Source organism: Urocampus carinirostris, chromosome 13 (assembly GCF_059441175.1).
Source record: "Urocampus carinirostris isolate Australia breed hairy pipefish chromosome 13, RoL_Ucar_1.0, whole genome shotgun sequence".
Lineage (NCBI taxonomy): Eukaryota > Metazoa > Chordata > Actinopteri > Syngnathiformes > Syngnathidae > Urocampus > Urocampus carinirostris.
The window spans coordinates 26,309,266-26,322,478 of record NC_142361.1 but is presented as its reverse complement, the minus strand read 5'-3'; the positions used below and the strand labels follow the sequence as shown (position 1 = coordinate 26,322,478).

At 41.2% G+C, this 13,213-nt stretch overlaps 1 protein-coding gene across 1 annotated transcript in view; it reads right to left on the bottom strand.

The window, feature by feature from the left end:
* Positions 1 to 355: 355 nt before the first annotated feature.
* The window catches only part of dst (dystonin), a 152,559-nt gene continuing 139,701 nt past the window's right edge, over positions 356 to 13,213 (bottom strand). Inside the window, exons 86-97 of the mRNA XM_088352010.1 lie at positions 13,038 to 13,201; positions 12,813 to 12,975; positions 10,833 to 10,987; positions 9,985 to 10,059; positions 9,854 to 9,871; positions 8,249 to 8,365; positions 6,206 to 6,323; positions 4,912 to 4,977; positions 3,103 to 3,281; positions 2,799 to 2,909; positions 1,113 to 1,239; positions 356 to 1,041 (exon numbers count right to left, since the gene is read on the bottom strand). Of these exons, the coding sequence (XP_088208136.1) occupies positions 797 to 1,041; positions 1,113 to 1,239; positions 2,799 to 2,909; positions 3,103 to 3,281; positions 4,912 to 4,977; positions 6,206 to 6,323; positions 8,249 to 8,365; positions 9,854 to 9,871; positions 9,985 to 10,059; positions 10,833 to 10,987; positions 12,813 to 12,975; positions 13,038 to 13,201 (1,538 nt within the window). The 3' untranslated portion in view covers positions 356 to 796. The remainder of the gene's footprint in view (positions 1,042 to 1,112; positions 1,240 to 2,798; positions 2,910 to 3,102; positions 3,282 to 4,911; positions 4,978 to 6,205; positions 6,324 to 8,248; positions 8,366 to 9,853; positions 9,872 to 9,984; positions 10,060 to 10,832; positions 10,988 to 12,812; positions 12,976 to 13,037; positions 13,202 to 13,213) is intronic.

Here is a 13,213-nt window from a genome sequence, read left to right as displayed (position 1 = left end):
TCTGTCTGTCTTTCTTTTTCTTTCCCTCTTTCCTTTTCTCTGTGTTTCCTTCTTCTGTCCTCTTTCTCTCGCCCTCTTATTCTCTCCTCTTTCCCTTTTTCTTCCCTCCTTACTTTTTCTTCCTTTCACTCTTCCTCTCCCTCTTGAATCTACATGTGGCCCCCGGGCTTAAATGAGTTTGACACCCCCTGGTCTAGATTGAGGACACGTTCTTTTAGCTCTAGCTCTAAATGCCATCAATTTTTGACTACTTCATAAGCAACCGTACGAGTCACGGTACTTGATGAATACCTTCAGATTCTTGTTACTACTCAAAAACCTCCGGTAACAAGGGTTATTAAACAAAGGTCTCCAGTCTGGTTTCTTGTAGCTTTGTGCGAGCAAGTTTATTAGAAATACCACAGCGACGACTGAAATGAAGCGACGTGAATACACAAAGAAGGAGTTTGCGCGTTGCCGTCGAGCCGTCCTCGCGAACCCACCGCGTTTGTGCCTGCCAGTTTTTTTTTGCTACTTCGTGTTAAAGGTTCCCGCGGCGCTTCCTGTTCTATATTGCATTGCCCTCAAAAGTACATTGTTAGCACTTAAATAAATAAACATTTGCGGTACCACTCAAGTACATTCAGTAACTCCTGGAGCGTCATCAAATACGATAAAAAATAAAACATTTGACATTTTCACCCCAAAATAAAATACATAAACGCATACACCAGGCCATTCACGCTTCCGACTTCAAAGGAATATTTTACAACTCGGCGACGATTCCGACAGTCTTGATTTCCAGTGTTTGGGGCGACTATGGCTTGGCACTCTTAGCGAGTTTGCTGGCGGGAAGGCTTCTTCTTTGCGGCGTGGGGATCTTGGAGGGTTTGACCCCGCGGGATCGCGCCGCCGTCCGGGCGCCCTCGCCGACCGTTTCCGAGGCGTCCGAACACACCGATTGGATGTCGGAAATGTCGAAGTCGGAAGCGTCGCTGCCTCGCCGGCTGCTGCCCCGGCTGCCCGCTTTGCTCCCGGGTCGGCTCGAGCTCTTCCTGGGTTCTGTGAAAAGGGGGAGGGGGGGTTCAGAAGCCGAAGGGGGACGCCGAATCGGCGCCGGCCCGTCGACTTACCGCCCGGCGTCTGGCCGCGAGCTTTAAGCACGGCGGCGTTGAGGAGCGTCCCTTCCTCGTTGGCCTGAAATCCTTTTCCCGACAAGTAGCCTGGGAGACGAAGCTTACTTCCTTGCACGGGCGTCGCCTGCCAAGAGTAACAAGTTTTCAGTTGCCGGCTATTAGTATTTAAAGGGACAATGTGTAATATTTAGTGCCACCTGGTGGTAGAAATAACGTTCATTCAGTTAAAAAAAAGATTGGAATACTAGGTTAATATATATGATAAAAAATTATAGGACAAGAAATGGGTATTTCTTTTACACAATGGTCTCCGCCATGTTTCTCCAGTCCTAAGCCGCCAATTTGTGCACTGTGGGACTGGCGCTAGCTCATACCTGGCACACAGTGCCATCTGGTGGTCAAATATTACACACAGTGGCTTTAAGGAAACATTCAGGGAAGAAAATACAGTAGACCCCATGGATATGGCAATACTGCCTTACTGTTTTTCACTTTATGATGTAGAATAACTTGTACTTTTAGCCCCTCTTCAAGGCATTTTACCCGCGATACAACTCCAACAACAAATTATTTTGCATACCCAAAATAATATTTAATTCAAACTTTGCATTTACGAGTTACTTCTCTAAGATATCTGAACGGCTTTTGGTCAAGGTCATATAAGAGACTTGTCTGATATTGATACTGATATTGTGTTACAGCATTAAGAAAATGCTGATATGCTATTGGCTGAACTACCTCCCACTATGTCTTATCCTTTATTCAGTTCAGAATCATGTGTGCCCAGTAAAAGCAAGTCGGTGATAAATTATCTTTTTGTACTGCATCTATTAAGCATGCATCCCAAGGCTTGTAGAACTGCTAAACAGGAAGTAAAAACATAACTATGGAAACAAAGTTTGCAATTATCAAGAAATATGAAGAAGGCACAAAAATAGCTACCCTCGCTATGTCGCAGGACCGTAACCAATCGACGATCTTTATAAAAAATGTGGGGGTGACTAAAGCAAGAAAATGTTATGTCCTCACAATTGGAAGTGTTAAAATCTGTTTCATTTTCAATGGCGCGTTACAGTCTCACCCTCCTTCCTCTGCATCCAACTGCTACTCCACTCAACCAGCACAGGTCATGTGACACCAAAGGAAAATAATATTCCTTTTCAGGTATAGTTATTCCTAAAGCTGTTTTTTTAATCGTATATATGTATTACACATAATGAGTACTTACTACATACAATTTTGTTTCTTTTTTAATGTTTTAATCTGAGTTACCAATTCAAGTTTTTGCAATTTCAATTTGCAATCCTCACCTTAGAACTTTATATCCAGGGGATCTAATGCAAGTATTAGTTAGTGTGTTTTTTGCTTAAACAGCAAAAGGTTAAAAGAAAGTCAGTCATTCCTCAAAGTGCAGTGCTGAAAGAGAGGAAGTCTTTAGAAATTAACACACAACTGGAATCTTTTTGTTTTTGGCAAACTGGTATTGTAAAAGTTACCAATTTATGTATACATTTTTCAAATATTGAAAACTAAAGAAATAATGGAAACTTGAAATGAGGATAATATTTATATGTAAAAAATGTCAACTTTTGCGGTACATGTATTCCCCCCAAAATTTGACCCAAGATAAAGATTTGGATTCCAGTTGCGTGACGTCAAGTCAAGCTCCTCACGTGACAATACCTCAGAAGATGAACCCGGGCTCCCGAAGGAGTCGGCCGATTTAACGGGAGTGGAGGGTTTGCTGTTTGTAAGCCACGGCTTATCATAATTGCGGCTTATGTGTTGGCACGTCTGGGGAACAATGGCAAACGAACAACACAAAGAAAACACGCAATGACAAATCAAACACTAATGAAACAAATGAAGGGAACAAACAAAACGAGGAAGGATCGGACTTCCGGATGATCATTGAAAAGCGAAACAAATAGGAATGAAAAGACGGGTGATGGCGACACGAACGGCGAGCTCTCGCTCCCCCGCGTACCTTCGGGGTGTTGTTTGCCGGCGGGTTGGCGGGGGCGACGCAGCTTTGGCTGGAGACGGACCGGTTGGGCGAGGAGGGCCGAGAACGTCGGCCGCGGTAGCGGAAACTGGCCATCACCTGCGTGGTGCCTTCGGGGACCATGAACTTCTCTCGGAGCTCCATGTTGGTTCTTCCTTTAGCTGAACGACACAGACCGGAATGAGAGGCTTGCTTGGCTTATGTTGAGATAAAAGTGGTTAGGATGATGAGAATGATGATGGCGGTCTCACTTGGCAAACCACGACAAATGGCATGCGTGTGTAGCACTTCTGTGCCGAGACTTTATAACACGGCCTAAAGCTTTTGCAGGTAATGGAATACATTCATATGCATGTGCAGGGCACGTTATTAGGTATGGACACCACGTAAACTGGAAAGAATACATTCATACCCAACGGGCAAAATATTCTGCTCATTTTAAGTACTGTATTTTCTTCCATTTTCACATTCAATCCTTTCCATAAAGACCCAAATGAACAAAATGAATTTGGTTTCATCATACAGGATATTTATGTGTTGCAAAGCATTGTGGGAAAGACGAATGAGCCGCGCAAATTTACTCGCTAAAAAGGCTAATGTGTATCTGCAGATTTCTCCGGGATATTCCTGTTTTGTTTACTGTTCCCACAGGGAAAATGCCAAAGTTGTATCTATCTCTATATAGTGTAAGTACATGCTTTTGGCAAACTACTTACATAGCCCACTTTTGAGAGGGCAAAAAAAGCACAGTACTTTGTAAATTTTGGTGAGTGACAACAATGAAATCTGTCACGGTTGCCATGGTGTCCAATTGGTTCCCGCCGTGACGCCAGCTTCTGTCACGGTTGCCGTGGCGCCCAATCAATCCCGCCCATGGACACCAGCTGAAGCTCGTAGACAGATTGCTCCCTGTCACTACTTAAACGCTGTCCTGTGAGTCGCCTTTTGTCGGAGCGTCTGCGAAACTCTGTTTGGACACGTCAAGCCCTGATAATCTCTGTTTTGCCAGTGTTTTTGCTCCTGTTTTGCTCCCGCCACGATCTGTTTGATTTAGACTTTTTTACGCTCTCGACTCTGCCTTCGCTTGCCACGGAAACACCACTTTTGCGTTCCGAGCAATCTACTCCCCGCGACCAACGATCTCCGGATCGAGTGTGCGCTCTGTTCTCATTTTCCCAATAAAACTGTGAGTAACGTTACGCTAGTGGGTTCTGCTTCCTGTCCTGACAGAAATCATCTTTTATTTAATGTCAAAAGTTAGTTTCTACATTTATATGTGTGATAAAATCTCCAAGAACGATTTTATTTACCTATTTAACTTATTACAAGAGCTGATTTTACCAAGGACACGACAGTCAAACCACAAAATGGCCATGGAATCCTGAACATTTTCTTTGTGGTGTTCCACCTAATATCGTGGCAACTGAGCATGTCATGAATGTGTTTAGAGCTTCTCGCCCAAAAGAAACAATAAAAAACTGATGTATGATTTGCAGGCAATGCACCCCCCAGCACCTTGTCAAACAATGTCAGTAGAAAATGTCAGTATCCAAATGAGCACTCCAGGTTTCATTTTTTTTTTCTCTATTTCCTGCAAAAGGAGCTCGGCCCCAGCCGGTGACGCGACCGCACGGAACAACCACATGCATATGGACATCAAAAGTGAGTCGAGTGCTAGTACACCTGCACCGGCCGACCAACCCGACACACGTAGCACACGCCGAGATGTGCGGACAGACATACCACTGGTGGGTTCATGGAGCTGGGAGAGAAAGTGTGAGATTTGCCAACCTAGAGGAGACTGAGTAATGGAGGAGTTTGATTCCGAGCGCAACATTTTGCTGCCGTGGTGATGCACTAGGAGAGAGGATTGCGCAGCGGGATAGAAACAAGAAGAGAAGCATTTGCATACGCGTTAGCATCTGCACATTCAGGAGAAAGTCGACATATGCCCGTTTAAATCTCAGAGTTTTGTCATTCCAAATAAACATACCGTAAATGTGAATATTATTACAACATTTTCCATGGTTGACATAAGTGTCAAGAGTTTTCTTTTCAGACTTCATGATTGGCCTTTACTTAACTGCTGGTGACAAAAGTTCCCCACCTTAAATAAGCTTATTTTGAAGACTGGGGGGGTCGCTTTCCCGCCTAAAGTGCCCTATAGTTTGCATGGTTTCATTAAAAATACACAAATAATTAGAAATTATAATGATATACATTTAAAAAATATATATTTTTGAATTGACCTTATTTTCTTGTCCCCATTGACCGCGAAAACTGAGGGATCCCTGTATACTGAAAACACTGTGGATAAAATTGAAAATGCAGTTACAATAAAATAAAACTGCATATATCTTTGAGCGACCTCTATTGGTCAATATGTTAACTTTTTTTTGCTAAAATTCATTTTAATGGCAAAACCAGATGTCATAATTCCATCAATCCATTAGCTGCACCGCTTATCCTCAGTAGGGTTGCAGGGGTGCTGGAGCCCATCCCAGCTATCTTCTGGCAGTGGGCAGAGGACACCCTGAACTAGTTGCCAGCCAGTTGCAGGGCACACAGAGACGAACAACTAGGGGCAATTTTGACCGGCCAATTAACTTAACATGCATGTTTTTGGAATGTGGGAGGAAACGAGTGCTCGGAAAAAAAACACGCAAGCACGGGGAGAACATGCAAACTCCATACAGGAAGTTCGATCTCATGACCTTAGAACTGTGCCGCACACGCGCTAACCACTGCGCCGCCGTGCTGCCCATGTCATATGTTCTATGAAATCAATTTTTGAAATGTATTTATTGTTATGCAATCCTAGTTCTTACTGTACATTTAATTCCATGCACCTTATAGTCTGGAAATCCTTATCGATTAAACTATTTTTTTTGCGGGAGTGACCTATAGTGCAAAAAAATATATTTGAAAGAAAAAAAAAAAGGTTAACTTGACAAATTAACCAAATTCCAGCCATAGAAAAACAACCCCAAAGCGAAAGTGTCCGTGAGCAAGTTCTTTTGGGAATAAAAATATCAAAATTTCTGTGGAACGTCACACATATGATGCGTTTTGCCCGCCATCGAACCTCTGCAGGGGTCGTTCTTCACCAGGAACTCATCCAGCGCCATCCAGCCTCCGCCCACTCGCACCATGACCGTGCTGCGTAGGATTCGCACCAGGCGAAGCTGCTGGGAGTCTCCAAACTGAAGAGAAAATAAGAGTGAAGGTAGGAACGTATCCATAAGCGATGTAGGTTAGCACTTTATTGGAGGGACAGGATTTTAAGTGCCATGCATGCAAAAAACTTTGAAAATCAAAAGTGATTTGGACATCAACACAACAAAAAGCTCAAAGTCAATCCAAGCGTCTTCCATGCAGTAATCCCTCGTCGTTTCAACGTTTCTCTGCATTGTGTTCTGCATTCTGACCCGTTTTTTTGCTTGTGCCTGCCTGTGCGTCAATGACGTTGTGCTTTAAGCTGTACATAAAACAGCTTGATGAACCTACATTATGTATAGGCCGTTATTTTTCAATGTGTAGTTTCTCTAAAACTCATTGTGTCAACAAGACACATGAGATGCTTTTTATTGCCAACAAACTTGGTCCTCTCCGTGTGCTTAAGTAAAAGCATTTTTACGTCTATTGTTTGTTTCCCTGTAACATTTACATGATGGCTACAAAATATCTAGTTTAAAGTGGACAGTTTTAAAACTTTCAGAATTGATCTTTAATCCATTTTTATGACGACCTGCCCAACAAAACCAGCAATATTGTAATAAAAATGTCATGATTACCGATATGAATCACCCGTGCCCGCTCCTTTGGCTCCAACTGCCTCAGACTCTGATTGGCTCCCTGTTCCTATTTAAATCCACTCCTTTCTGTCACCTGTTGTCAGTCCGTCTGTGAACCTCAGTTAACACTAGGCAAGCCTTTTTTCGACCCTGACTCCCACCTCTTTTTTGCTCCTGTCTGTCCCCTGGCTTTCGACCTCTTTTGTCCTTGACCACGTCTACTCTCCTTTCCTGGCTTACGACTCACTTCCAACCCCGACCGTGTTTTTGCTCTCCTGTCCCGGCTACTGACCCGTTTTTCCGTTACCGCCATCGCTCACCACGGGAGATCCAATTCCGCGTTCAGAGCGACCTGCTTGCTGCGACCAGCAATCCCCGGATCGTGGGCGCAACCCTTTCCCTTTCGTCTAACAAAACTTGTGCGAAACACAACGCAAGTGGGTCCTGTCTCCGTTCTGGTCTTGACAAAAAATAAACGTGCATAATTTAAGCCAAATTGAGATTTTTGCCAGAATCAGGTTCTCACAGAGAGCTGTTGGTCAAGAAAATAAAGCAAGATTATATTTGAAGTTTCAATTTGCCAGTACAAAAGGTTTTTGTAAAGAAATATATATAAATCTTTATAAAGCAAAATACTTTTAGTTGTTTCTTTTAAGGACACATTTGTCATCCACATGATTGTGACCACTATCAATACAGTAGGAATAAATCAGCATTCAAGCACAAAAAAGCCTTTGATTTGTTAAACAGATTAAGCCCGAAATTTGGTTGTTTTATGGTTTGAAAGTATAATGTAAAAGGTATTTATTAAATAAAATAAATTTTCTAATTCACAGTTTTGATTACCGCTGGTTGTTTTTTGAAGGCAACCCCTTTAAAAAAAAACAAGGATTACTGTATTTGGAATACGTCTTACAATTCAGCATTTAAAATACCAGTTGCACCACGGGAGGGCGCTAAAATTCACAAACACTTGGAATTGACTTTGGGCATTAAGCACAGGCGCATGCATTTTGTCCACATTTGGATTAAATGAACGCAAAGAAACTTGGGCACGCGGTTTTCCGCTCCTTCAGATGCGATGACACATGAGGAATGGTTGCAACCATCCACTAATGTCTAATTCCATCACAGTGGGACACTCAAACATGAGCAAAGACTGATGACCCTGCACCAGGTGCCTTTTATCAAACATCTCAATCTTGTATGATTCTCGACATGATTCCACAAACGCCACTGGTGATTTTAGTGATCGGATACATTTATGGAGATCGGATAATGGATCAAAATTAAAATAAAAAGGCACAAAAAATACTTGAGGAATAACCATTTACCAGGATACAGCTTTCCAAAACTGCATTGTGCAGGTGAGGGTTTAGATTTTGAGTTTCCCTGTACGCTATTGTCTCATCGTTGGTTAGGGAGTCATGTAAGCAGTGAACCAGACCGAACTGTCAAAAAGAATTCATTCATTGTTTGGTGACACACGGACAACAATCCACTATCGAAATTGTGACCTGTAATTCTTATGAATTTGACATTAACGCATGCAATCGTGTTGTTTGAAGAAAAAAAACAGCCAAGTAAAATAATAATACAATTGAGCATCAGCCAACGTAGCAGTAAAACATGAAATTATAGCGTAGCAGGCAAGCACTTGAAGTCTTTTAAGTGGGCAGCAGATGAATATTCAATTCCCGAGGAGGCGTCAATGGTTTTTAGCGCATTAACAGTACAGGAACTGGAACTCAAAAGTGGACTAGGATGCATTCTGAGAAGGCACTAAGGGAGCTAGGCCTGCACTATGTTTCGTTTATTCCGAATTTAAAAGCACTTTCAAATAATTGGGCCCCTTAAAATTTTAGCCAAGTCACTATAGAATTTGAGGAAACCTGAAAATGTACTGGGTTGAGACATGCTAGTTTGGCTTGACTTTTACCTCAAATTCAACTTGAAACACATTATGTAAAACATAGACGTTTTAAGAGACTAACATTTGTTTTCTAGCTAATCGTTTTTTTTTCAATTGTGTCCACAGCATTCCGGTGTTAATCCAATTCATAATTACCTGTATTAATGTAACACAATCCATTTACTTATTTTTGTTCCCTGTCCCGTGATATTCTCATGCCGCAAAGCACTCTGGGTCTTGAAGTACAGAGACAAATAGTACACACAAACTCCGGCTCACTGGCTATAAAAAAAGTCTCGAGTGTATTGGTTGATATCTCCGGGATATTTTGATTTCATTTTCTGAACACGTGGCGAATAATTTCAAGTTGTATCCATCCATATTTAGTGGGAATGGATGCCTTTGGCAAGTCTTGTACAAGCGCAACTTGTAAATAGACAGGACATTGCAACGGGACTCATTGATTTTGGTGAGTGACATAAATTAAATCTTTTGTTTAATGTCATAAGTAAAATGCTGAAAGGACATCCATTTCTCCTAATGACATCGCTCATTCTTGCCACCCTGGGGGTTATTCGTTTGTCACTAGTCATGTAAACCATTCGTTTCGATTGCATTACCGGCACCTTTAGAATGACAGCGTAATCCAGCTAAGTACGTTTTTATCCATGGAACATTTTAATAGAGAAAATCCACGACGCACTGGAAGTTGAACCATAAAATACTGTACTGTATATTTATTTGGATATGTTATTGTTATTGTTTATGCCACGTCGGGTTCTGTAATGTTGCAGATTCAGAATGGTTCCAGAACCCCATAGTTAACTCATTTAACCGAATAGAACTAAATGAGTCAGGTGTGAATACATTTCATCCCCTCCTGGTTCGAAGCATAAACTCTGCGGTGACAGCACATTTTTCTCCTACTTCTGAGTTCCAGTTAGCAACCACCAGCCAGGGAAGTGGGCAGAGTGTTAATTGAAAAGCAAACATGAGAAATACAAGGGGGAAGGGACACGACATGTACCTGATTTCCAAGGTAAAACTGAGGGGTGTCAAGAACAATAACAACAAATACAAAAATCCGTGTTAGAATTACAGTTTCAGTTTCAGAATGCAATGGTCTCTGTTGACTAAATTAAGTCCAGTTCTGCTTACCCTGTACTTGTTGGCACCAATTTGCTCCACTTGGAACCGCTTTGGACATTTACATTTGGCAACTTGGCGAGTCACCTACAAAACGACAAAAAAAACATTAATTCCTGCCCAATGCTTGATTTTTTTCAAATCAGTCAAGTACTATGGCCCTGTTCGTTTGATTTTAAACAAATTCTTAAAGGTGCTTAAAAAATTTTAAAATTCTTGGATTTTAATGTGTTTTCCAGGTTTGAAAAGTGCTGAAATTTTGGGTGAAATGATTGAAATTGTAAACATTTTGACTCGATAAACCACATAAAGACAAATCAAGTATGCTTAAAGCTCCAGTGTGTAATATTTGACCCTACATGGCACTGTTGTCTAATATGAACAAAAAAACTGCCACAGATCACAACGTAGCAGCAAGATACAAGCTAAATATGGCAGCAACCTCTAGGTAAGGACATTTAGCCCCGAGGAGCAGGGAATCGAACCTGCAAACTGCTCTACCTCCGCCCAATGAAACCTTTTTATGTACCACTAAGAGTCATTAAATATTAAACACTGTCCCCTTAAAAAATAACACAGACAGGCCTGCTATAGGACATTTCATTGCATTTATTTTTCATTTGTGATTACCTGTAGCTGGCATTAGTTTGTACAGCTTTGTCATGTGAGGTGTCTACACCACTTATGTGAACGCCCAAATGGACAGGTGAGGAGATCAAGATGCCGGGTACCGGATACATTCGAAAATTGGCTTTGAAAGAGCTTAAAAAGTGCCTTGGAAGTATATGAACCCTTTACTTCACATTTATTTCCCATAAAACACCATCATTGCGTATTTGGCATATCAGAATTGCGGTTACCTCATCTTCGATTTTGTCAGCATCAGTCAGAGGTTTGTAAGCGTCCTTGTTGGGATGGAGAGCCGCCACAAACTCGTAATAGTCGATGTACCCGTCGCCGTCCCTGTCGAAAATGTCCGCCACGGCGCTCATCTCCAGTCGACTGGTCGGGAATTCTGAAGGCAAACGTTTAGGTTTTTTGTCATTTTGGCTTGTAATGCACAGGGAAGTAACAAGAATGAAGCGAGACATGATGATGGTGCAGTAGTTGGCGCTGTTTACTGCAACTAACTTGTTACACTTTGAATGAAAACTTTATTTTGAACATCAAAATAAGAACAGGACAAAAACAACGAGTCAACAACAAAACATGTTCAAAAAGGGTTAGTCAGAAGCAGATGCTTGTTTTCCCTACCCCTTTATCTTCCCTATTAAATCCATTTTACAAATCCTCTTCTCCTCTTGTGTCTAATATAACAAAATCTCATGGATATACTTATTGCATAGGTCAGATATCAATAATTATATTAATTACAATAATCACATATTTTATACACTAATCTTCGCAATACCCATCCCTCAACGTCATAATACGCCTAGTTACCAAATGTCACTGCAGCACCAATGATAATAACAATAAAAATAAACATAATATTTATAGTAACAGTTATGATATAATAATAGCAACAATAACAACAAAGTTAACCATAGTTTTAAACGCAGTATTTCCAATCTCCCTCATATCCCATTTTCTTCATCCCTGTATTTCGCCTGTAATGCTTTTTTGTATTTAAATTTGAACACATGGATAGTTGGACATTGTTTAATCTCATCTTGTAAATTATTCCAAAGTTTGACTCCACACACAGACACACACATACTTTTCCTGGTTGTTCTCACCTTTGGGATTTTGAATTTACTACACTGACTAAAAGTACTCTATTTTTCGGACTATGGGTCGCAGGTTTTTTCACAGTTTGGTCAGGCATGAGAAATTATTAACACATTATTATCTCTTGAGTTTTACATTAGTATATCACTTCACGTGTTATTTTCATACTAAATCACAAGAGGGTGCTCTAAGCCCGTGTTTATGTTTATAATTTCAACCTTGACCACGATGTAGAAGCGGAAGGAGTGGGGGGAGTTGTTTACTGCTGATAGTTATCTGAATAACTCTTAATATGTCACTGACAAGAGTCAGAGAGAACATATGCACATGTAATGTTAGTATACTGTGTTCTTCATTTTATTTTTTAATTGTCTTGTGTGGGATTTTATCAAATGCCACCTATACATGTATTTTCCTTTCTTTAATATGCATTTTTTTGGTTGGTGTGACTTATAGTCTGGAAAATATGGTATTAATTTATTAAATAATTCTGCTCAAATGAAGTTTTTTGCCTAAAGTTTAAATGCTTATGTAATCCTGCAGCACCTGCACACCTAGGAAGTCTGCATTGTGTTTTTATTTGATGGTGGCGCTCTAAAGGAATCCAGCACAGACGTTAAATGTGGCTGGGACATTCACCTTTAATCCCTTCACAAACCAAAAGAAACACTGACATAAAAAGTAGGCATAATAAGGGGGCTCCACAAGGACAGACACCTAAACACCTACTCCCGTTGAAAAAGAGCCCTGAAACAATAGACTGTAAAAGCACACCCCCTAGTGACGCTTTTCACAAACTGTCCTACACTTACATTACAGAGCTAAACTCTTGCTTGTAGCTAACAAAAACATGGAGGAAAAAGGGACACACTCACTTTAAAGAAAATGTCTTGTCGGTAAAAACTTGGCAGAGCTTTTGTTCTGACAGCGTCGTAAATCTCTTACACTGACTCACCCCAAAATGAAAGCCATCTTTACATGGCTTGCCTCACTTTTGAAGTGATGTAATCACAACCTCCTTATTTCAGTAACATTTTTCAGCTTATTTTTGTCTTTTGGACAAAACCGGTAATGTAATAAAGGAGATTTCTAATGTGTCCTCCACTTACTGGAGGAAAGGATGCCCTCGATGAATTCCTGCCTGGTGACTTTTCCGTCCTGGTCCTTGTCGATACGCCGGAAGAAATCCATGACACGAGACTTTTTGTGGTTCATCCAGCGCATGTAGCGCTTACGCCACACGTCAAAGTCAAAGTTGGCAAACTCTTTCAACTGGAAAGAATTCAAATGATGGATTTGAACCATGGAGAAGATCAAAGCGATTTAGCTATTACCTCCTCCAATCTGTCCAACGCGTCATTGAGTTTCCTTCTCCGCTCAAGAGCCAACAGCCACACGTGCTGCCACTTACTGACCAGGAGGTTGACCCTAGGGTTTTTGGTTTCAATGGGGGCTTGTGTCACTGATGCATACATGGTTTGAGTGGGAGAACGTTTTCCTGGAAGAGAAA